The sequence below is a fragment of the Macadamia integrifolia genome, chromosome 11, assembly GCF_013358625.1.
Source record: "Macadamia integrifolia cultivar HAES 741 chromosome 11, SCU_Mint_v3, whole genome shotgun sequence".
NCBI lineage: Eukaryota > Viridiplantae > Streptophyta > Magnoliopsida > Proteales > Proteaceae > Macadamia > Macadamia integrifolia.
Genome location: NC_056567.1, coordinates 15719331 through 15745250, shown reverse-complemented (window position 1 = coordinate 15745250; position 25920 = coordinate 15719331). Strand labels below are relative to the sequence as shown.

General features: G+C 37.6%; 1 protein-coding gene across 2 annotated transcripts in view; it reads right to left on the bottom strand.

Annotated features, from left to right (window-relative positions):
* Nucleotides 1–536: 536 nt before the first annotated feature.
* LOC122093615 (plant cysteine oxidase 4-like) overlaps nucleotides 537–25920 on the bottom strand; it is an 82072-nt gene continuing 56688 nt past the window's right edge. For both annotated transcript variants that reach the window (XM_042663981.1, XM_042663982.1), the window contains exons 5-6: nucleotides 973–1176; nucleotides 537–878 (exon numbers count right to left, since the gene is read on the bottom strand). In XM_042663981.1, the coding sequence (XP_042519915.1) occupies nucleotides 760–878; nucleotides 973–1176 (323 nt within the window). In that variant the 3' untranslated portion in view covers nucleotides 537–759. The remainder of the gene's footprint in view (nucleotides 879–972; nucleotides 1177–25920) is intronic.

Below are 25920 nucleotides of genomic sequence, written 5' to 3'. Positions count from 1 at the left end.
GAACTATGTATTGAGTCTATTGACAGAAAAAAGTGGTGAGCCAAAGGCACTAGGGCTTCTAAATAGGATGAGAAGAGCAAGGATCAACAAGTGGACCATTGACGCAGTTTGGAGTGATGCGGACAATCTTCAAAAGTTTTTTTATAAAGATTATGACAAACTGTTAACCTTATGGCCAAGAACCTTAATGATTCTAACCTATGAGATGGATAACTATCATATTTCTCCTAGGTTTTGCTTGTTAAAGACTAATAGTATTATAGGAGATCTAAAATCTATAGCCTATGAAGCGTTATTTGGCAGGAAGCCAATATTTAGGACGGACATGGCATGTAATATAAACTATGCTATTTAATGTTTTTATTTGGCTGATCAAAAAAATTAAAAAAATACTTAAGAGCTTCACAAGTAATCAGCACAATGTTCGCAATTAAATGATATTTAGCTTAACCACTAGAGAGGAGATGAAATAAGCTAAAGGCAGGCTTGAGGTCAGGAAGGAGACAAAAAACGAACATATAATCTTGAAACAAGACTTGTGAGAAGCACCAATTCATCCCCTACCTGTAATCATTAAATGGATGAATTTCACAAGTATACATACATATGTACAAACCCAAAATGACCAACTTACATTTCCAATTACAGTAATTATTACCACCTACCAACAACCCATATACTAGCATTCACCTCTTTGATGCCTACAATAATTGGAGCTTATCTCATTAATGGTATTGTACACCCACAACCTAAAATCCCTCAAGTTCTGATAATGGGTCCCTTGTACACCCCTCGCCGAACAACAAGGTTGTCAGGGGGTTGAAACTCTTCCAACCAAGCCACTTCGGAAGCGTTTATTCCATTTGACTCATCGATGCCTTAAAAAACATTAATTGCACCAACAATGGTGAGTTCTGGAATTTCAAAGAAGAATAACATGGTAAATATGTGTAAAAGTTAATGGAAAGTTACCGGGTACATCCTTTCTTGGGGACTTTCGGAAATAAGAGCAGTGTCGTCCATCTTCAGAAGAGTAAGGCGGTGAAAGAATGTCGAAAAGAGCACAGGGTGTTATGGCTTTGAAAGAATGGACGTTGCCACCACTAGCTGGGTAAAGGACTGTTGTCCCACATGGAGCAGTCATCTCACAATCCCTAACAATCTTTGCAGGCCTTGCTGCATATTATCATCAATCAAACAAAGAACAACCACAAATAAAGAAGTTGAATAAACTAAAGAGCAAAAGATATACTTGCTAGAAGAAGCTCAAATTCAATTAACAAACGATCACATATGACACGGCATGGTATCAAGAAGCCATTCACCAATAATGACATGTGAAAAAACAATTACTTCAACCAACTTCCATTTGGATAAAGATCCAAAAAATACAAGTACATATGCAGCCTTTTAAATACAAAGAAATAATAGACACCCAGAGGTGCACCTTATTGTCTAGAACTTCACAGTAACGAAAGATGGAAAGGAAAAAAGGGTAGATGAAAATTGAATGACACTGTTGCTGGAAACTAAACTCCAAATATCAATATTAGCTGCCTCAAACGATATATGGGTCAAAAAACAATTGAGAACTTGGAAAACAGTAGTACAAAGAACATCTAAACACACGAAAAGATTAAAAGAATGATACCAATAAGAGACTGACGTCGCAGGCATGTGAAACATGTGCACCCTTCAGAACAGTAATTGTATGCATATACAACTAGCAAAGCATTGTGAATTTCCTGCTTAAACACTCTTTTGGATGGACTCTCAGAAACCATCGCTCTTTCTATGACGTCACAGGCAAGTGAAACATGTGCACCCTTCAGAAAAGTAATTGTATGCATATACAGCTAGAACAGCATTGTGAATTTCCTGTTAAAACACTCTTTGGGATAGACTCTCAGAAACCATTCTTGCTCTTTCTACGTAAGGAATCTTAGAATGGTTTCTGGATTAAAAAAAGAAATGGTTTGGCCACAACAATTTGCATACTTTTTTATTCAGAAAAAAAAAAAAAAAAAAAAAAGATTCCAAGTCAAGATTTCTGTTTACCTGAGAATATTCTAATCTATGCGCTGAAAGGGGAGGCCGGTCTTTTGACGGAAATGGAGGGATTTTCTGAGCGGTTTGTGAATTCTAGGAAAAAGGGGGAGCAAAGAAAACCCCTAACCTGTGAAGCCGAAAAACGTGAGCGCCTAGCACAATATGGCTTTTTGGCTTCGCCCAAAGAGAGAAATTGGAGGTTAATCCCAACCTGCAGAGATCAAAGAGAGAGCAGTGGAGCCGGGGAGGTGGTGATAGTATTCTGCAAGGGTGTTGCTGGAGATGGTTGCAGTCAAGGTCATGGAGATGGTGGGAGGAGACAGAGCCATCCTGCAGAGCTTGGAGAGAGAGAGAGAGAGAAAGAGAGAGAGAGCAATGGAGATGCAGCGGTGATGGTGGTGATCTGCAGAGATGTTCGCAGATGGGATCGCCAGAGATCATTTCAGTTGTGGTTACAGAGATGGTGGAAACATGGCAGTGGTGATGGTGATCTGCAGTGATTTTCGGAGATCGTGTCAGTTGGGATTGCAGAGAAAGGGCACTAGTGGCTTTGGTGTTATAAAAAAAGGTGGCTTTAATAGTTATAGCCCACTTACTGACCCCAAGTGCATTTGCTCATTAAACTTTGAACGCCAAATCATGAGAAACTGTTTCTCAGAAATTCCAGGATGAGCTTAAAGCACATTCTTAGAATCCCATTCCCAGGAAGAAACAAACAGGTCCAGTAAGGATACCAAACCTCCGATTTTGTGCTCAAAACCGATTATTGGCTAGGACCAAAGACACCCTTAGTTACCTGAGAAACCATAACCATGTTAAAGTTTAATACCAAAACCTCAGATCAGTAATAAAACTGCAGATTTAGCCACAATCTTTGACATAAATTCCAAACTTCTTCATGTTGCATGTGAAAAGGGGGTATCTCCAATCTCTAAGAAAAATTATATCAGATATCTAGCAAGCTAAGACTAAGGGCTTACCCTAATTTTTTTTATTTTTTATTTTTCGCTAGAAGATCAAGGATCTTATTAAAAGAAATCAAAAAGAGTACATCAAGCAATACTCAATAAAACAAGACATGCTTACCCTATAACTCAAGAGTAAAATCAATTCAACGGCATACCAGTGAGGTGTAGGAAAAAATTTCCCAGTTGAGGAAACTTACAATGCAGTTTGCCAAGGAATCTACCCATTGATTGGCCCCTTACAAATAAGTCCATAAAAAAAAAAAAAAAAAAAAAAAAAAAGGTTCAACTGACATACCAAGTTCTCAAGTTAAATAGATAACTGTAACCAGTAACTGCAGAGAGAGAGAGAGAGAGAGAGAGAGAGACGGAGGAGACTGCCAAGAGAGTAGCAGGCTCAATACCTCAGGCATTCCCCCTCCCCCCCACCCCAAATATATATATATCCAGAATTATAGTTGGCCAAGGACTTAAGTCCTTGCTGTACAAAGTAAATACAAAGTAAATACAAAATAGAAGTCAACTTAAAGAACCCTAGTCTAATTAGGAATAGAAACCTAACTAAACTAGGAAAGAATATAAAGCAAAATAGATAAAATGAAATTGACCATGATAGGGACAAACCCCCTAATCATGACATATCTTAACAGTCCCCCCTCAAGCAGGAGTATACATATCAAAGGCTCCATTTTGGAACAACAAGAACAAATGAAAGGCAACATTAATCTTGCATAGCAGGTGTAGACATTGGAGAGTACGGAAAGAACTTTAATCAATCATCATAAACCCAATACAATATCCGCTCAAGCACACCGATCATCAACAGCAATAGATAGGGGGTAGATAACACCAACCGCAATCCAAAATAACATAGTAGCAGCAGCCAGCAGCAACATCAAAGGCTCTTCCCAAGGAAGGGTAGTAGTAAGTAGTCATCTCCACAAAGGAGGTAAATAAAAGTTTGGCATTCAATAGCTACATCAAAAGCTCTTCCCAAAGAAGGCAGGTGATGTAGCTACACTGGACTGGTTAGACCTAAAAGCTAGACCCCTAAAAAATCCAACAGACGACCAAGTTTGTGGATACAATTCAGGAAAATTTACATATGCCCAAATACGCTATATTATATTTGAAAAAGAACTTCTAGCACTCCTTTTTGGATTACAAAAATTCAAAATTTTCCTCAATCCAGAAAAAAAAAATTCTAATAAGGACTGACAATCAAGCTGTTCGCGACTTCCTGAAATCCAAAATACGCAAAGAAAACGCCAGAAGAATTAACTGGTATAATGAAATCAGCCAATACAGATTCGAGGTAGAATAATATTAACAGTTCTAAAAAATTTCTTACAGATTATCTCGGTCAACAAACATGGATCAACCACCTGGCAATGATGTATGGATAACCGTCAACAAAAGTAAAGGCAAGGCAAATGCGAAAGGCAAAACTAGCAAACACATTGCTCCAAAGCCAAAGTCACTTCGGCAAAAGAATTCAACTTCGTTAAGACACCCTGCTACGAAGACTGATCTAACCAAAGATTCTCTTACACCAAGTGAATCGCAATATACTCCCTTCTCCCCAAGAAATCCTACACCAGGATTTCTCAGCAATGCAAGTTTCAGATTCCTACTCAAGGAACATTTCATTGGACCCCCATTTCTCGGATTCAATGGGCACAAAACCCATATGAACCTCCCTTAACCTATTTGCAAGTAAGTCAACTACAAAACAATATCAGACTGCAAACCTTAATGAGCCTACAAAAGTTTGAGTTTTGGATCACTGAATTTCATCGTCATCATGGACTACCCAATGATGTTTACCACCAGATTAACTAAGTCTAGACATAGTTGTCACGGCATCAAATCGATCAAAGGCGGTGGAGGGGTGGCTAATCGATTTGGCGATGAATCGCCCGTTATGGCGTTGCCATCGCGGTCAAATTGCCCATGTGTCATTTTTTATTTTCCCTATTTTCTAAAGTTATTTAGTATGCTACTTTTTTATTTCCCCTATTTTCTAAAGTTATTTAGCATACTACAAGCCTACAATATATACCCTATAACATATAAAACCAACATTAAGTAACATCAAATATAAAAAATCAATATAGCCCTAGCAAAATCACCCTGCATTTTACAAAAAATCGACCGCCTAGTGAATCAGGCGTGACCTGGCGTCCATGGCGGTGCCATGGCGACGCCTATCAGCCAATGGTGACCGCCATTTGTGAGTCACGTAAATCGTAGCACTGCCATGAACTTCTTTTTCAGCCAGGACACCAAATTGTCGCCTTGGCGACGCCTAGGCGACGCCATGACAACTATGAGTCTAGAAATCCCATTGTGCTGAGATAAGGAAAGTAGTTAGACAAAAATTGACAACCCTTTCTATAAACCTTGGCAAACATTTTGAAAATGACAAGTTTTCAAAATCTCGTCTTTAAAATTCTAACCCAAGTCAATTTTGAAGATGAAATTGAATATGAGAAAATAAACAATTTTCTCAAACTTGCAGAATTTTTAACAGATTTTCATGATAAGCCAATTTTCCACAAAAGTAGGGGAATTTGTCTATATGAAAAAACCAAACATGCCCTACCAAAGGAATGTTTCAAAATACTAAAAAGAAAAATTGTTTCATTTCAAACAGATATTACAAAAATATCTAAAAGCTTTGTTTTTTCAAAACAATTATCTTAAAATTCTTTTTTACCCTTCCACTAACCCCTGGGATATATACACACTATCGACTGGGGACTTTGTGGAAGAATTGTTTTTCAACCAGATCAAATAGAATTTGTCCATCATCTACCCATGATGATCCGGACTATGATTTATCACACTTTTAAAAATTGGAAATTCTATCCTAGTTTGGTTTTTGACATTTACTCTTCCTTGGGATGGCGAGAAAGATAACGTTTTTATCCACCTTATCAAATTTGGGTTCTCACTACTGCCAATCAGGATTCTTATATTGGACCTCCCAATATTGAAGAAGATGTTTCTCTCAAATAATCCAAGACAATAATCACAGACAAATCTAGAAAGCTGCCTTGTTACAATTAAGAAAAGCTACTATCAGATTTACTACCAAAATAACTGATGGACAAAGATTGTTTTGTACCAATTTAAATATTGATTATATGGTCAGTCCTCAGCAAGAAACTAAAGTTGGACACAATTTAAATAGTCACTTTGGACGGACCCCGAGAACTCTCAGATAAAGAACATACAGTTGCGCTTCAAGAAGCTATGGATGCTGATTTAATTGATCTAGTTGACCACACATCTACTGAGAGTTATGATTCAATAATCCAGCATAATATTGAGAATATGATGGAACCTTAACAAAAGGCAAATCCATCTACCCGGAGTTATGCAGGTAGTAAAACATAGACGTAACCAGGCCAAAACCGGGCTTGAACCAAATACGGTTAAAATTCTGATTCAAATTGGACAAACCAATGAGAATCTAGAAGTCAACATCATTATGACATCATCAATGACGCACATAATGATGTCATTTTCTGCTATCGGAACTATGCACTTACCACCGGAACTGGAGCAAAACACTGTTCACGGATTTAAGACACTCTGGAATTTGGGACTTAAGAAGTTTTGGTATCTAGGCTCTATATAAGGATACCCCCTCCTCATTTGGAGTCATCGGTTGTCTTGAAGTCCTCTTCTTGTTTAATATTCTTCTACTTTCAGAATTTATATTTGTTTAGTAGTTTGTATATGCTTTCTGCTTTGTAATTGCCCCGACAATCTCCGACTATGGTCAAGATAGGTTCCTCCTAACGCAATGTTGGTTTTATACAAGTTATCTTTTCTTTGGTAGAAAGACGTTGGGGTTGGATCATCTTTTTCTTTGGTAGTGAAGATGTTGTCTTCAAAATCTATTTGAGATCCTGTTTAGGGGGGCAAACTCAGAATCTTTGTCAAGATAATCATTAGAAGAGATACTTCTTTTAGATCGAATTTTAGAACTAGACTCAGGTTTTTCTGGGCTATGGATAGGATTTTCATCATTCGAGGATGTCTTAGTTGATTTTGAATCAGATTAATGTTCAGTAACATTGAGTTGTTCGTCCTCACTGTCTGAATCATCACTGAACAAAATATATTCATCTTTTCTAACAACCGACTCGTTATCGGAATAAAAAGATTGCATCATTTGTAATAATTTTGATTGTTCAGTTGGGTCTGAAGATTCTTTATATATCTTCTACCAATGATCTAAAATTTCCTTGTAAAGAAAATCAGAGTTTTGGGACAATGATTGATCCATTGGGTCGGTAATCGCCGATATAACTACGAATTTAGAATGAGAAGAAAAAGGTGGTTCCTTGTCCTTCTGCAATTCTATTTTGTATATTATTTCATTTAATTTATGAAAAGAAATATAAGAAAAATGTATTAAAGTATTTAAAATACTACGAATAGAAGTTAAAGTAGGTTCGGAATGAAAGATATGATTATATTTATCATGTGCAGGTGAGCACAGGGGAAAGCAGAAGGATTCATAGCTTCTAAACTGAACTGTAACTCTAGTACCTAAAACCTTCTCCATCTTACAGATCTGCCACAAAATCAGGCTCACACAGCCACGCACCAACAAGAGCCAAACAAGCAGATACAACAGAGATATATGGGTTTCGAGTCACAGAGAGACAGAAGTTATGAATACTTTTTTTTATGCACTAACATATTTACCAATTAAACTGAAACAAAGAACTAAACAAACACACTCTGCAATTAAAATAGCAATAATAAAGTCCATAATATCTTAAAATAAGATAATTATATCATAATACTTCCTTGTTGCCGTACATAAGTCAGAGGCTAACAAGGCTATCCATAAGGAGATATATGAGATGATCTACTATGATCGACGGTAATGCGCACTGATTAATAGCCCTGATATATGAATTCGGTGATCCTCTTAGCTATCTAACTAAGGGTTGAGCCACAGTTGTCGTAGTTGAGCTCTGACGCCAACAAATAGCCAACAATAGCCGGAGACTGCCGGGGCAGTTACAAAGTAAAAGCAAATACAAACTACTAAACAAATATAAATTCTGAAAGCAAAAGAATATCAAACAAGAAGAGGACTACAAGACAACCAATGACTCCAAATGAGGGGGTATCCTTATATAGAGCCTGGATTCCAAAACTTCTTAAGTTCGCTGATTCCAGAGTGTCTTAAATCGGTTAACAGTGTTTTTCTACAATTCCGGTGGTAAGTGCACGTTCCTATAGCAGAAGATGATGTCATTGATGATGTTATAATGATGTTAACTTCTAGATTCTCTCATTGGTTTGTCCAATTTGAATCAGAGTTTTAACCATATTTGGTTTAAGCCCGGTTTTAGTCTGGTTACGTCTAAGTTTTACTACCCGCATAACTAAGTGTAGATGGATTTGCCTTTTGTTAAGGTTCCATCATATTCTCAATATTATGCTGAATTATTGAATCATAATTATCAGTAGATGTGTGGTCACCTACATCAATGAAATAAGCATTCATAGCTTCTGGAAGTGCAACTGTATTTTCTACATCCAAGAGTTCTCGGGATCCGTCCAAGGTGACAATATTTTGAATTGTGTCCAACTTTAGTTTCTTGTTGAGGACTGACCATATATAATCAATATTTAAATTGGTATAAAACAATCTTCGGCCATTAGTTACTTTGGTAGTAAATCTGATAGCAGTTTCTCGGGCTTTCTTTCTTAATTGTAACAAGGCAGCTTTCCAGATTTGTCTGTGATTACTGTCTTGGATTATTTGAAGAGAAACCATCTTCAATATTGGGAGGTCCAATATAAGAATCCTGATTGGCAATAGTGAGAACCCAAATTTGATAAGGTTGATAAAAACGGTATCTTTCTTGCCAGCCCAAGGAAAAGTAAATGTCAAAAACCAAACCAGGACAGATTTTCCAATTTTTAAAAGTGTGATAAATCATAGTTCGGATCATCATGGGTAGATTATGAAAAAATTATGTATGATCTGGTTGAAAAACAATTCTTCCACAAAGTCCCCAATCGATAGTGTGTATATCCCAGGGGTCAGTGAAAAAGGGTAAAAAAGAATTTTAAGATAATTTTCTTGGAAAAACAAAGCTTTTAGATATTTTTGTAATATCTGTTTGAAATGAAAGATATTATCCTCGACAATTTTTCTTTTTAATATTTTGAAACATTCCTTTGGTAGGGCATTTTTGGCTTTTTCATACAGACAAATTCGCCTAATTTTGTGGAAATAGGCTTGTCATGAAAATGTGTTAAAAAATTTTAAAAGTTTGAGAAAACTGTTTATTTTCTCATACTCAATTTCATCTTCAAAATGTTTGCCAAGGTTTATGGAAAGGGTTGTCAATTCTTGTCCATAAGCTTTCATTTTCTCAGCACAATGGGATTTCTATACTTAGTTAATCTGGTAGTAAACATCAATGGGTAGTCCATGATGACGATGAAATTCAGTGATGCAAAACTCAGAAACTTTTGTAGGCTCATTAAGGTTTTGCAGTCTGATATTGTTTTATGGTTGACTAACTTGCAAATAGGTCAAGGGAGGTTCATATGGGTTTTATGCCCATTGAATCTAAGAAATGGGGGTCCAATGAGATGTTCCTTCTGTAGGAAAAACTGAGAAAATGTTCCTTGAGTAGGAATCTGAAACTGGCATTGCTGAGAAAATCCTGGTGTAGGACTTTTTGGGGAGAAAGGGAGTATACTGCGATTCACTTGGTGTAAGAGAATCTTTGGTTAGATCAATTTTCGTACTAGGGTGTCTGAATGAAGCTGAATTCTTTTTGCCCAAGCGACTTTGGCATTGGAGCAGTGTGGATGCTAGTTTTGCCTTTCGCCTTTGCCTTGCTTTTACTTTTGTTGATAGTTACCCATCCATCATTGCCAGGGACTTGATCCTTATTTGTCAACTGAGAAAATCTGCAAGAAAATTTTTAGAATTGTTAATATGTTCTACCTCAAATCTGTATTGGTTGATATCATTGTACCAGTTAATTCTTCTGGCATTTTCTTCACGTTTTTTGTATTTCAAGAAGTCGTGAACAGCTGATTGTCAGTCCTTATTAGAATTTTTTTTTTCCTAGGCATATGTAAATTTTCCTGAATTGTATCCACAAACTTGTTCGTCTATTGGATTTTTTAGGGGTCTAGCTTTTAATATTGCTCCCCAATATTCAGTGGAAGCATCGGTTTCCAGGATTAGGAAATCTCTAGGAGCAAGAAAGTAAATTGGAGGAAGATATGTTATCTCTTGTTTTATTTGTTGGATAATCTGGGTGTCAAATTTTGTCCATGTCCATTCTCTATATTTATATAATTTTTGTAATAATGGTCCTTTTTTTTAAAGATCTTTAATGAAATTTCGTCCATAATTGAAAATTACAAGAAATTGTTGTAAGTGTTTCTTATCATACAGTCTATCGGAACTCTTTTATTTTGACCAGAATATGATTTTGTAATTGTAACCCATTCTGTGTTAAAATGAGTCCAAGGAAATTGATAGAGGTTTTCTCTAATTCAATCTTTTTAGGGTTTAAAATTATCCCATGTTTTTGGAATAAAAGAGAGACTTGTTTCAGATGGTCTTGGTGCTCTTCTTTTGTAGAGGAGGAGAAGACAAGAATATATCAATGTATACGGCCACAAAGGATAAGTCTCCGAATATCGAGTCCATCCACCTCTGGAAGACTTGAGGGGTTGTATTTAAACCAAATGGCATTACTGTCCATTGGTAGTGCTTATTGAACAGGACGTTGAATGTTGTGAGTTGTTTACTCACACAAGTCAGCTTAACCTACCAGAATCTCGATTTACAATCAAATTTACTGAAATATTTGGCCTTTTTCGGCTTATGGATCAAAACATCTTTTCTCGGGATGAAGTATCCATAAAAAATAATATTTTGATTAAGCCGCTTATAGTTGATTACCATGCGGGCTTTTCCTCGTGTTTGCTCAGCATGATTGCGTACCATGAAAGTAGGACTAATATGAGGACTATTAGATGGTTCAATTAATTTGAGATTTAACAACTCTTTTAATTGAATCTCAAATTCTTTAATATCTTTTTCAAAACATAAAATTGGTTTGACCCCGATGATCTCGTTTAGATCATCGAACTAAATATGGCAATACCATGGGCTTCCATCCTATAACTTTAGTGGGTCGTCACTAAAATTATTAGATAATTCCTGATAGAGCCAATGTGCGGGTTCTAATGGTTGAATTGATTTTGGTTTAAATCTTTTTTAAATATAAGAAGTATGACGAGGTAAAATGGGTATTACTACCTGTTGAGAAGAAAGTGTTGTTTGCTCACATTCTAGGCGAAGGTCATAATTCGCAGGAACATCCTATGGTGTTAATAAAAGGTAGAGTGAAAGATTCACCAGGTGTGAAATCCTATTGTATTCGAGGAGTCAAGGATTTGCTGGGACTCCGGATCGAAGAAGGGGCAGATCTAAATATGGTGCAAAAAAACCCAAATCGATATGAATGGAAGATGGCTCTAGAACTTGTTTTTCTCGATCAGCCGAGGGAACAACCACAACGTTACGCCCCAAAACAGAACTATATGGAGCCCTTCCGAATAACTATAGCATAGTATACCACACGAGCCAAGAAAGAGTGTAGTAGACTCCATTCGCCCAAGGAGGTGAGTGGAGGAAGAATCCATAAATATGCTACAGGTATTGCTTATAATAAAAGCTCGTTCATAAATTCACTCGACCACTTGTTAGTCTTAACACTTTCTTCTCAAGAGGTAGTAATACCCATTTTACCTCGGCATACCTCTTATATTTAAAAAATATTTAAACCAAAATCAATTCAACCATTAGAACCCGCACATTGGCTTTATCAGGAATTATCTAATAATTTTAGTGACGACCCAAGTTATGGGATAGAAGCCCATGGTATTGTCATATTCAGCTCGATGATTTAAACACGATCATCCGGATCAAACCAATTTTATATTTTGAAGATATTAAGAATTTGAGATTCAGTTAAAAGAGCTGTTAAATCTCAAATTCATTGAACCATCTAATAGTCCTTATACTAGTCCTGCTTTCATGGTACGCAATCATGCTGAGCAAACACGAGGAAAAGCCTGCATGGTAATCAACTATAAGCGGCTTAATCAAAATATTATTTTTTATGGATACTTTATCCCGAGAAAAGATGTTTCGATCCATAAGGCGAAAAAGGCCAAATATTTTAGTAAATTTGATTGTAAATCGAGATTCTAGCAGGTTAAGCTAACTGGTGTGAGTAAACAACTCACAACATTCAGCATCCCGTTCAATAAGCACTACCAATGGACAATAATGCCATTTGGTTTAAATACAGCCCCTTAAGTCTTCCAGAGATTGATGGACTCGATATTTGGAGACTTACCTTTGTAGCCGTATACATTGATGATATTCTTGTCTTCTCCTCCTCTACAAAAGAAGAGCACCAAGACCATTTGAAACAAGTCTCTTTTATTCCAAAAACATGGGATAATTTTAAACCCTAAAAAGATTGAATTAGAGAAAACCTCTATCAATTTCCTTGGACTCATTTTAACACAGAATGGGTTACAATTACAAGATCATATTCTGGTCAAAATAAAAGAGTTTTCCGATAGACTGTATGATAAGAAACACTTACAATAGTTTCTTGGAATTCTCAATTATGGACGAAATTTCATTAAAGATCTTTCAAAAAAATGACCATTATTACAAAAATTATATAAAGATAAAGAATGGACATGGACCGAATCTAACACCTAGATTGTCCAACAAATAAAACAAGAGATAACACATCTTCCTCAAATTTACTTTCCTACTCCTGGAGATTTCCTAATTTTGGAAACCAATGCTTCCAATGAACTGCATGACCGGCTTTGAAAGCCAAGAACCAAGAAGAACCGGTCCAACAAGGGTTGGAGATAAATTAGTAGTTTATTTTACGTCTTTTATTTCACAAAGTATGAAAGTAGGAGTGTTAGTATAAGTTAGTCGGTTTATGTGCTTCCTTTTGAATTAGTTTCCTTTTAGGATTTTTCGTTTGTTAGAGTAATTTCTATTTCAGTTGGTTTCTAATTTTATGTTTTTATTTTCCTCATATATTGGCTATAACCAATGGACAATTGCTAGAAAGAATTGGTAACAAATGACAAATGGTTTGGTTTGTGATATGTGAGTGTGTACTTCCCTTTTCCCCTTGGTAATCTGATCTTCCCCCTTCTTCTCTAAGGGCCCTCGATCAAGTTGGTATCAGAGCTAAAGGATCATTCCTTCATTCTCTCCCTGTTCTACCTTCTTCACCATTTCCTTTCCTTCCCATCTTCTCCCCATTCTTCTATTCTGGCTTCTATAGAGAACTAAGAAACGAAAAAAAAAAAAAATTATCACCATAAAGAACATACATGGTTTGAAGCAACCACATAAACTCTCTTTAATGTTCCTCGCATCCAGGTCCCCCATTGAAATCACGACTCCTACAGCTGGTTCGAGACACCGATGCTGGCCATCGAATATCCCTCCTCGTCCTTTGCCGACTTGTTCTCTAGTTCAATAGAGTAGAGAACTCTCTGCCGGTTTCCGTCTCCAAGAAGAAGACCCCCTTTGTTGAAGGAAGACCCACGATAAGTCTTTCCCTATTTAAGTCTCTTTTGACTTTCCCACTTTTGCCCCCTCCCTTTCTCTTTTATTTCCTTCTGTCCCATATTTGTTTAGACTTCCTATTTACCCTTACCACAAACTTTGTGTTTGCCTTGTGTTTCTAATTGATTTTTCTTCTACTTACCATTATGCCACTGACTTAAATATTTCCATTTAATTACCATTCTGCCACTCTCTCAACTTTTATATAGTTATTATATAATACCCCAAAATTTGTAAGTCCTAATGACAATGCTAAGGTGTAGACAATTAGTATAGTATGGTGGAGTAGGTACATCATAGTATGTGGTATATATATATAGATATATATATATATATATATAGTAAATGATGTATGCTTGTGTATGGTGTGTGCTAAAGGTGTTGAATGAGGTAAGGGTTGTTGCCGACCATTGCATGCACCCTCTCTTCTCATTTCTTCCATTTATCCACTTCCTCATCAATTGCATTCAATAGCCATTAATTAGGTGAATATTTCCTTTGGTTTCTTCTCTGTTAATATTCAAGACAAACCAAAGAGGTGAGAAGGTAAGTCTTAACTTTTCTTGAATTTCATTTCTAACAAAATTCAGTTTCACATGTGGGGAGGTAAGTATTTAATGCATTTATGTGAAGCCCCGTCTTTTTTAGTTTCATTTCCTACAAAAAATCCACTCTCACAGTATAGACGATTGCCCAATAGTCTAATCAGTTCTCACATCTCAAGCTGAGAGTGCTTAAAAAGGAAGAGACAAGGGTGAGAGAAAATACGAGAGTGGTTGAGAAAGAAGAGGAGATAAGGGAGGTGGATAGAAGTAAAGTGTGTTACATTTTAGGTGAAGTTTTATACGAACGAAAGGAGGGTGGCTGGAAGGTTTAAAGACGGAAGGTAAAGTCTCATCCCTTTTGTCTTGGAGAGGACTCGAAGAACTTCAGAGAGTTGGGAGAAAAATAGATAAGAATGATGATTACAGCGGTTTGTGAGGGGCTTTGAGGGTTGAAATTGAAGATCAAGAAGGCTTGAAGCTAAGAGCAAGGAGGAGTGAAGGGCCCAAGCTAGAAGAGAGAATTTGTGTTCTTCAAGAGGTAGGTCTTCTTCCCCATTTCCAAGCTAGAAGAGAAGATTTGTGTTCTTCAAGAGGTAGTTCTTCTTTCGCATTTTTAATTCAGGGTTCATATTTAATGAGAGAGATTTAAAACTAGGGAGCAAAGATAAATGGAGAAAAAAAGAGAGGGAAACCGAGAGGGAGGGAGTGTGCATGTGTTTTTTTTTTTCTTCTTTTTGGATACCTAGGGTGTCCGGATCTTTGGCCCGACTAGTCCCTAAGGTCACTATGATACCGCTTACACAGGACCTGGTCAGTCTGAGATTGAAACTCTCGTGCAGTGGCCCCAAGAAGTTAGGTGCAGCGGTGAAGGTTTGGTCACTGGACCTCGCTACCTGAGGCAAAGTACCGTGTCCCCTCCAAGCCAATTGTGCTAACTCCTCTTCAAATTAGTTTTGGATTTTAAAAATAATAAACGAAAAGGGAAAAACTGTGAGAGAGAGAGTTGAGTAAAAGGACCCTCTACATTTTAGAAAAACTAAGTACTACTACTACTAATATAATAATAATAATAATCTCATAATTAGAAGTATGCATAAACTGTGGGAGCATTGATTAGAGAAGGATATTGGAGGAGGAGGTAAATTTCTAATATGTAGGGAGGTTTACAAAAATTGTATGCTCTTAAGAAGCTTCTTTGCTGAGAATAAAGAAGAATATTTCAGAGAAAACAGGAGATTTCAGACCCTATCTTGTAATTGTGTGTGAGGGAAATAAAAGAAAAAAATATATAAAATGGGAGACACTTGGACATAAATTAACGAAAGAGAAAATTTCGGAGATAGAGAGAGTAATATGCAGGAAAGAGAATGAGAGAGGATGAAGGTAGGGTTTAATTAAATGAAAGACATTCAGTTACATATAAATTTAACCCACTAATTATGCACTAATTGAAATGCAAAAGAAGAGACAAATACAAGTTACAAACCTAGGATGAATATATTCGTAGTGCAATTTGGGGTGCAAAGCTGTTGAGCGTTTCTATACAACTATTAAAGGGCCATTTTAGTAACTAAATAAAATTGGGATTTTTAGTGAATGACACAATACTAAAAAGTAAGAAAGGTTTTTAATTAAAATAACACTAAAATGTAAATTTTAGAGGGGACTGTTAATAGTAAACTGAGGAAGTAAATTTGAAACAAATTAAAGCCTAAACATTGGAATATACTCTTTTAGGTAATTCTCCTTAGAAGCGAGACATCGATCAGGATCCTGATCATATTAGAGGCGGTAAGTGGAACTTTATCATATCGTCGACTTTTTACCAAGTTTCATATCTTGACATTCTTGTGTTTTTATCAATGTGGTGATATTGTTTTATACGCATCTCATAAGCATTTATAGCATCTCATATTTTAGCATTTATGTTTTGTGCACTTATGAGTATAATGACATCGCCTCATGATTTTCTTTAAAGAATGAAAAACATGAATTTATCGAATATTAAGAATGATGAAATAGCCTCAAAAGAATGACAATACTCTTATTGAGTGATAATAGAGAATGAAGGGATACTGAAGGTCCACCTATGTCCACTCCATCAAAGAGCTCGGAATTCCCATCAAAGGGCTTGGGAAGGACAAAATGGACTGAAAGGGAAAGCAACGAAAGAAAATAAAAATGGAAAAGAAATGAACAGTGGAAAGAACCCTATATGACTACCACCCTTTTAAGTAGGGGTTTAGGTATTAAATGAGCGCATGTCCACCCCGTCAAAGGGCTTAGGGTTCCCATCAAAGGGCTTGGAAAGGACAGGAGGTGCTAGCCAACCCCGTCAAAGGACTCGGGAGTCCCGTCAAAGGACTCGGGAGTCCCGTCAAAGGGCTTTGGATAGGCAGTCGTGTTGATCAGCAATGAGTCCTCACTATCATGATGCATTGGGTAGTTTATATGATAGACTTGCCTTAGGATTTAAGAGTACAAATGACTTTATCGTGATTTGTAATGACCATGTGAAATTATTTATGAATGATTCAGAAAAAATATTTTTTATCCGTATTTACATATTTTAGAATGGAAGTATGTCTATGTTTTATGTATTTCATGACTACGCCAATATTATGTTTTCACCAGTATGCATGTTTTTGTTTTCTAGTATGACATGGTTTCCCTCATAGGGCTCGTTAAGCTCACCAACCATTTTCCCTGTATATCAGTAAGCACATATTGGTGAAGCACAGATGGATGTGAAGAGAAGACTAGTTATATTTTATTTTAGTAGTTGCATTTAAAACAATTATAATAGACTTATTGAGGTTTTAGTTGTAGCCACCAAACATATGATGGTTAGTTCATGGATTATAGACTTTAGTTTAATTTCCTATTTATGAACGCTTTTCGTTGTGTTCGTTCGGTCTATGTAGTAAATTTATGAATTTGTATATGTAATCTATAAGATATTAGTTTTATTTTTCTGATCATTTGATCATCGCCCATGAGGGTAGTAACTATTACCCTATCTCAAGTTTGGGCCGTTACATATTGTGTTGCCATTACTCTTTGGGTGCTCTTTGCTTATCATGACCATGGTAGCCAATAGTGAAGTACTCCAACTGCTCAATTCCTACAAAGGTGAGACTGATTGCAAAATTGACACTCTCATTGAACATGTCGACACCCTCCCTGCAATTGTCACTTCCATTCAGACAATGATGACAATCATGCAAGCTTCTCTTAACTAATTGGTTGCCGTCGATAGAGGAAAAATCCCATTCCATCTGAGGATCTTCCAACACCACCCCACAAGATTTGCCACCACAACTGCCACCTACCACCACCACCATATGAAATCGGTTGCTATGATGACTATGGAGCAGAAAGAGCAACAAAACTAGATGTTCTTGAATTTTATAGAGAAAACAATCTAGAACTATACCTTGACTGGATTCACAGCTTAGAGATATTTTTCGGATAGTATGGACTGACTGAGGTCCGAAAGATCATATTTGCAGAGGCTAAACTGAAAGGCATAGCTGAGTATGGTGAGTTGAGCAACAAAGCCAGAATCAAACCCAAGGCATTGGATTAGTCACTACTTGGGCTGAAATGCATGAAGTCGTGAACCAGAGATTCTTTCCTTTTGATTACAAGCAACGCATGCACCTCAGGTTTGCATAGCTGAAATTGAAAAATCTGACAATTGAAGAGTTTGTTGATAGATTCTATTATTTTGCCACTCGTTCTGATTTTGAGTGGGATGAAGTATTTGTGGCACAGTTCCACAATAGTTTGCACCTCAGATCAATGTTGCCCTTGCATCCAATCGACTGCCTACAATGGAAGATATTGTACAAGTAGCATATCAAATCGAGGAAAGTCTGAAATGCCATACAATCGGAGAACTTTTACAAATGCTTTTCTTGGAGGTCCTAGTTCCATTTAGCAGCAACCTCTAACCAGAGAAAGTCATTCAACAAAACGCAAGCTAGTGCTTCATCTATGGGATATTCACAACCTAGCCGATCGAATTCTCCACTTCAACGTGATTCTAACATGTCATCCTCACGGCCTAATTGTCCATACTCTCCACCTCGGCATGGTTCAGAGAAACCTTTTGTGGCAAAAAGGTTATTGTTCAGTGCCACTCATGCAACGTATTTGACCAAATCAGTGCTCAGTGTCCCAGCTGTTTGGTTGCTTTTATTGATAAGGTTTCACCTTTACCTTATATTCCAGAAGAGTACCTTGATTCTGAGACAGTTGATTTATAGGCAGAGCGTACGTTAGGCGAAGTGAATGGTACTACCAATGATGAGAAGGCATCCTTTTTTTGTCCTTGGTCCTGCATTAACCACCCAGAAAGTCACTGAAGATGAAGATTGGCGCCATAATAGTATTTTCCAAACCCATGTGAAGTGCAATGACCAACTATTAACCTCAGTCATTAATGGAGGTAATTGCACTAATGTTATCTCTGAAGACGTTTGTAAGCTGGGATTGAAGACAAAACTACATCCAAATCTCTACAAGGTTGCTTGGGTGAACAACACTAATTTTAAGATTATTGAAAGTGTTTGGTCACATTCTATTGGTGGATTTGTGGATAGAGTCCAAAGCGACATCCTCCCTCTGAAGGTGTCATATCCTTCTTAGTTGACCACGATTGTTTGACAAGAAAGTACAAACATTGTGGCTATGCCAACACCTATGCTTTCAAGCACAACAATAAAACTGTGAAGTTTCATCATGCCAAAGATCTCCCCGAAATTAAGTTAAAAAAGATGGTGGGATCTTTTCTCATTCAACTCTATGGAGTCGAGTTTTTTTCAGAGGAGAAGAGTTGATGTGGATGTAGGCATGTAGCTACACTTGACTGGTTGGACCAGCATGTTGGGCTTTGGAATCCAAGAGCCAAGAAGAACTGATTCAACCCAAGGTTTTAGTCCACGAAGGGTTGGAAATAAATTAGTTTATTTTATGTCCTTTATTTCAAAGAGTAGGAACGTAGGAGTGTTAGTAGGAGTTAGTCGATTTATGTGCTTCCTTTTGAATTAGTTCCCTTTGTTAGGGTAGTTTCTATTTCAGTTGGTTTCTAATTTTTTTGCCTTTATTTTCCCTATATATTGGTTGTAACTGATTAGAAAATTACTAGATAGAATTGATAGTGAATGAGAATTGGTTTAGTTTGGCTTGGTTTGTGCTCTCTGAGAGTATGTGCTTTCTTTTCCCTTGCTACTCTGATCTTCCCCCTTCTTCTCTAAGGGCCCTCCATCACCATGTAGTAGGTAACAAGTTTCACAACGAAGAGCCCCAAATAGAGGTCTCAAATAAAAATCCACTGATAAATAAGCAGTATAGGTTATTGCGAACCAACTAGCAACATCAGGTTGTTGAGGACCAAATAGCAACAAGGTTGTCGTGTACAAGACAACATAAGGTTTTGAAGAACAGATAGGTTGCATTCTCGCTGAAAGATGTAAAATGAGCTGTCAACAAGAAGACTCAATCCTGGTCCAATTTTTATCTAAAAGCTGGTTTAATTTTCTCCCATCAAGCCAGGCCAGAACCAGCCTCTTGGGCTGGTTGATTGATGCTTCTAGAAGACCCCAGCAGTTCCCATCGATTTCATCCACATAAAAAGATTAGTTTCCTTTCGGTGTTTAAGATTTATTTCCTTTTTTTTACGAGTTTTGCTTCTATTTTATTTCTTAGGTAGCGAGCAAGTCTGAATTAAGATGTTTAGTTGGTTTGTTTATTTTGTTGTTAAGCAAGCAGATCATTTTAGGAGATTATCTAGTTCCCTATTTAATTATTTCCTTTTTGTAAAGGCTTTACATCCTACAGATTGTAATTGATCCCAGCCTTTTGGGACAAGTTTTTGATTAATAAAATAGTGAATTTAATCCATGGCTAAGAGAATCACTCTGAGTCGGTGAGATGACCAAAACCTTGTGAGGGTGAGATGCCCGGGGGAAAGTAAGAGGCCTGAACCAAACTATCCTTCTTCTTCCCCTTTCTCACCCCTCCATGATTTCTATCTCTTCCTCTACTTTATGTTTCTTTGTTGATAATTGTGAGTGAGTTTGAGTGTGTTCTTGAAGCCTATTGAAGCTACCATGAAGCCTTGAAGACCAGCAACCATTGGAGATTGAATACCAGCAAGACCACTAAAGATCGATACAGAGCAGAGTAGGGTTTTGGGCTAGATCAACTTTGGCCATATCTCCCAAACCTGAGAGCAGATTTAAGAGCACTTTTAAGGGTTTGACAAGGACCACAAAAGGGGCCCTTAACCCACTTTTCAAGGCCAGCTGAGGCCTCCTCTTCCAGCCCAGGTTTCTCCCATTAAGCCCTAAAACCCCTAATTTCTGGGCAATTTTTCTCTTGCTTGTTGCTGCCAGTACAAGGACCTGTTACCAGCCATCTTTGGAGGTCTACCTGAGGCCATCATAACCTTCCTTCGACCAGGTCCACTGGCTCATGCAAGCCTTGGTTAGTGAGTACTTGAATTTCTCCCTATTCAGCTCAAATTTTCAGATCCTGCCTGGGGTTAGGTCCTTTGTGATCAAGCCTTATATTAAAATAATCATCTTCAAAATATAAAATTGTTGCTGAGGACATGAACAAATAAATAATAATAATAATAATCTTCACTGAAATAATCTTGAGCAGATAAAAATCTCCAACTGATGACTTGAGAAGATAATTAAGATCCAATTTCCTGAGTAGATAAGAATCTCCAACTGATGACTTGAATAGATAATGAATATATAATAATGATAATATCTAATTTCCTCCTCACGTGTAGCATTACATGTGGACTAATAATTTCCAATAATTAGCATCCCAAATAATCCCATAATCAAGAGCATCACATATAAAATTTCCAATCTCCCTCACACAGTAGCAGATCTGAACAAATAATCTCCAACACATCATGAAGGATGAGCACCAAATAATTGGCCAACCAAGAGCAGCCGCGGCCAATATCCTCCAATAATAAAAATTAGACCATCACTCCATGCAAATACCCATTTTTATAAAAACATATTGCACGCCAAATTGATGCGACCTAGGGGTTGAAGGCCCAAAATTAGGTGTTATGGACCCACAAATGGCAATAGAATAGACGATAAAAATTTCATGATCAAACAATAAAAGACACACACTTTCATAGTTAAATAACCTAGAAGATGTTAACATATGCAGTGCTGGAGTTGTGGGGGCATTGATGCTTTTAGCATCATAGCTCACGACCACACAACATCTATAACAAGAGCGATAGGGAACCAGATGAGATGTATAGGACAGGGAGAATTGGTGTTGTTACAATCCCAGAAACCTGTAACCAAACCAGAGAAAGAGAAAGAGAAAGAGAAGAAGAAAAAAGAAGAGAGAGGCGAGATCGAGATTCTCCCAAGAGGGGAATAACCTGCGATCAGTCCAGGATGGGCTGCCGCAGGTTCGACCCTAATATCTATATATCATAAACAAATAAATAGGTACAAAAATACCCCTGACCTCAGCTAGTCAGCCCTGACAGAGAAAACAGGAATCGATAGAACATAACTGTCCCTATCGCCCCTGTAGCTAATTGAGTCTAACGCCTCAATCTTAACACTCCCCCTCAAGCAGGAGCATATACATCACACATGCTCAGTTTGGTACAACCATTACGAAAACTAGGAGCAAATAGAGACTTAGTGAACATGTCTGCCAACTGATCTAAGGAAGGAACAAAAGGGGTCTCGACCAACTTCTTCAGAACAGCATCACGAACAAAGTGGCAATCCACTTCAATGTGCTTGGTCCTCTCATGGAAGACCGGGTTACCAGCAATGTACACAGCAACTTGGTTGTCACAATACATCTTCATAGGCTTGGTTACTAGACCCAACTCCAGAAGTAATGATCGCAGCCACATCAACTCAGCAATGGTGTGAGCCATAGCTTTGTATTCTGCTTCAACACTAGACCGGGCAATGGTAGTCTGCTTCTTACTTCGCCATATAATTAGATTACCTCCAACAAATGTGCAACACCATGTAGTGGACCTACGATCACTAACAGATCCAACCCAATCAGCATCAGAGTAGCCAACTAGTTCGATATGCCGATTAGGGTGATAGATCAGCCCTTTACCAGGGCACCCTTTAAATATCGAAGAACACGAACAGTAATGTCCCAATGTGCTTTTTGAGGAGACAGCATGAACTGACTAAGGACCCCAACAGCATAAGAAATGTCAAGTCCTGTAACAGTAAGATATATCAACTTGTCAATCAAACTCCTACACTGATGCACATCCTGGAGAGGTTCACCATCACTAACACCAAACTTTTGGTGAGGATCCATAGGGATATCTACAGGCCTGGATGCAAGCATACGAGTATCAGATAAAAGATCCAACACGTACCTCCTTTGAGATAAATTGATCCCCTTCTTACATTGAATCACTTCAATACCGAGGAAATAGTGAAGCTGACCTAAGTCCTTGGTCTGAAAGTGCTGTTGTAGGTAGTTCTTCACTTCAGAAATTTCTGTCTCATCATTACTAGTAAGAATAATATTATCCACATAAACAACCAAGACAACCAGCTTATTACCTCTACGACGAACAAAGACAGAGTGATCAGAATAACACTGAGAAAATCCACAAGTTACTATGGTAGTACTGAACTTGTCAAACCATGCCTGAGGGGACTGTTTAAGGCCATAGATAGCCTTGTGTAAACGACACACATGGCCTCTATTCTCCCCCTGAGCAACATAACCAGGATGTTGCTCCATATACACCTCTTTGTATACATACAAAAAGGCATTCTTGACGTCCAACTGAAACAAAGATCAATCAAAGTTGACAGTAAGAGAAATAAATAGGCGAACAGAGTTCAACCTAGCAACCGGGGAGGTCTCAAAATAATCAACCCCATATGTATGAGTATAACCCTTGGCAACCAGACGGGCTTTAAACCGCTCAACAGAGCCACCAGAATTTGGGGTGTCAATTGGACGGTTCGGTTCGATTCGGTTTCGGTCGGGTTGAATCGGTTTCGGTGTAGGAATGAGGGAGACCAAAACCAATCCATTAAGGAACTTCGGTTTTTGGTCGGTTTCGATTTCGGTCTGGTTTGGTTTTAGTTTATTTCGATTTTTCAATATCCGTTTAATACCGGTTTAGATCGGTTTATTATTGGGCTTGAACGATAATAAATCTTACATTCATAAGTTATAGTGACAAGATTTGACGAAAAAAACACTTTAAATTTATGATTAAATCATGGTTTATCGTTGTAAGGGAAAGATAACTAATATTCAAACCAATGGATAACAAATTACTAAGAAGATAACTAATATTGGAATCACACAATGAACCCTATTATCCAATCATTCATTTAGATATCCAACTAGTTTTCTATAGTGAATAAGGAAATCAATGAAAGCATTACAATTTACAAATCAATTTCTCTATTCATAACCTAATATTCAATGATTTGTAAGTTGTAACAATTCCTTTTACAATAAAAAATTTGCTCACTAATATTGTAAAAAATGGATGGCCAATTCACCAATTTATAATCTCCTATTCATTTTTTTTTATCGGTTTCATTCAGTTTGGTTATTAGTCGGTTTGGTTTGGACCGGTTTTTAGCCAGTCCCAACATAACTCAGTCCAAAACCAATCCAATAAGGATCGGTTTGGTTCGGTTCGGGTTTTATCGATCGATTTTATCGGTTAGGACTAGGTTTTCACACCCCTTATCAGAATGATACTTAATAGTGTACACCCAACGATACTTCACCAAGTTCTTATCCAGAAGTAAATCTACCAGACTCCAGGTAGCAAGATTCAAGAGAGCATCCACGGCAGCTTTCCATCCAGGAATATGCAAGGAGTCAATATGAGATCGGGAAATAGTGTTAGTAGAAAGAGACAGGGCAAAACCATGGATGGTCAATGGGAGATGAGACAAGGAAACAAAGTTATCAATAGGATACATAGCCATAGATTTTTGTGTATAGGACCATGTACCATTACGTTGAGCAATTGGTAAGTCATCAATCATAGGAGGGATAGGAGCTTCACCAGAGGAAATCGGCAATGGAGGGAGCGAATCATTTGGAGTATTGGTATCGGCAGTAGGCTATCCAAACTTCTTATGCTAATAAACCTGTAGGGGAGGTGTGTCGCTGGCACTAGGAACATCAGGAGAAGGACTGAGAGACGGAATGGATGGAGAAGTTGGAGAGTTCCACTCCATCCCAGACTGGGACACCTGAGGAGAAAAAAATGATGTGCCTTTAAAAAAGGACACATCGGCACTAACAAATTGTCGGTGAGTAACAGGATCATAGCACTTGTACCCTTTCTGAGTACATGAATAACCCAAAAAAATGCACTTAGTGGACCGAGGAGATAATTTATTTGTCTGTGCATGCAGATTACGAACAAAACACACAATCTAAGACACGAGGAGGAACAGGAAAACTCTGCAAATTAGGGAACCTAATAGAAAAGGGAGATCGATCAGAAAGAACTAAGGAGGGCATGCGATCAATTAAGTGATGCAGTTAAAACCCCATCACACCAAAAAAATTTCGGAACATGCATATGTATCATAATAGCTCGAGCCACTTCGAGAAGATGCCAATTTTTGCGCTCTGCTACCCCATTTTGCTGTGGGGTATAAGCACAACTAGTTTAGTGTATCATCCCACGGTTAGCACAAAATATAGAAATATCATTTTGAACATACTCTAAAGCATTATCAGATCGAAAAATCTTAATTAAAATGCCAAACTGAGTTTTTATTTCATTATAAAAATTCAGATCGATCCTTTAATAGATACAGCCATGTAAGACGAGAATGATCATCCACAAAGGTCACAAAATATTGAAATCCAAATCTATTGCTGACTTTGCAAGGACCCCAAACATTAGAATGGAATAAAGAAAATAAAGACGGACTACGAGACAGAGCAAGATGGGAAGGACACAAGGTGATGCTTTCCCAACTCACATGCTTCACACTCTAACTTGAGCTCAACCTAGACAAAGACAAGTGCCCTAAGTGACAATGTCATTGAAAAGGAGTCACATCCCCAACAGCAGTAGCAGCAGCAGCAGCAGAAGAAGCAGAAGTGTCATAGTTGAGATAATATAAACCATCTTTTTCACGCCCTCCACCAATCGTCTTCCTTGTGTGAAGATCTTGAAAAACACAATAAGAAGGAAAGAAAGTTACTAAGCAATTTAATGACCTGGTTAACTGACTTACAGAGAGGAGACTTAATGGAAATTGGGGAACATGTAACACATAGGACAAATTGAGTGAGGATGTAGGTGAGAGTACCATGACCTAAAACCGGTGTTGAAGCACCGTTTGCAAGAATAACAGATGTAGAGTTGGTACTAGGAGAAAAACACTTAAACATGGATGACTAACCAGTCATATGAGCAGAGGCACCTGAATCAATGATCCAGGGGGTAGAAGTAGTGGTAAGAAGGGCAGAGGTACATGCATGAGCCAAGGTAGCAGAGGATGTAGACACACTATTGGATGTATTAGAGGATGCCTCAAAAGTCTGCAAGCTCCTGAGTAATTGATTAATGTCATCATGTAGACTGGTAGATGAATCTCCTAAGGAAGTTCTCGGTTTAGTATCATTG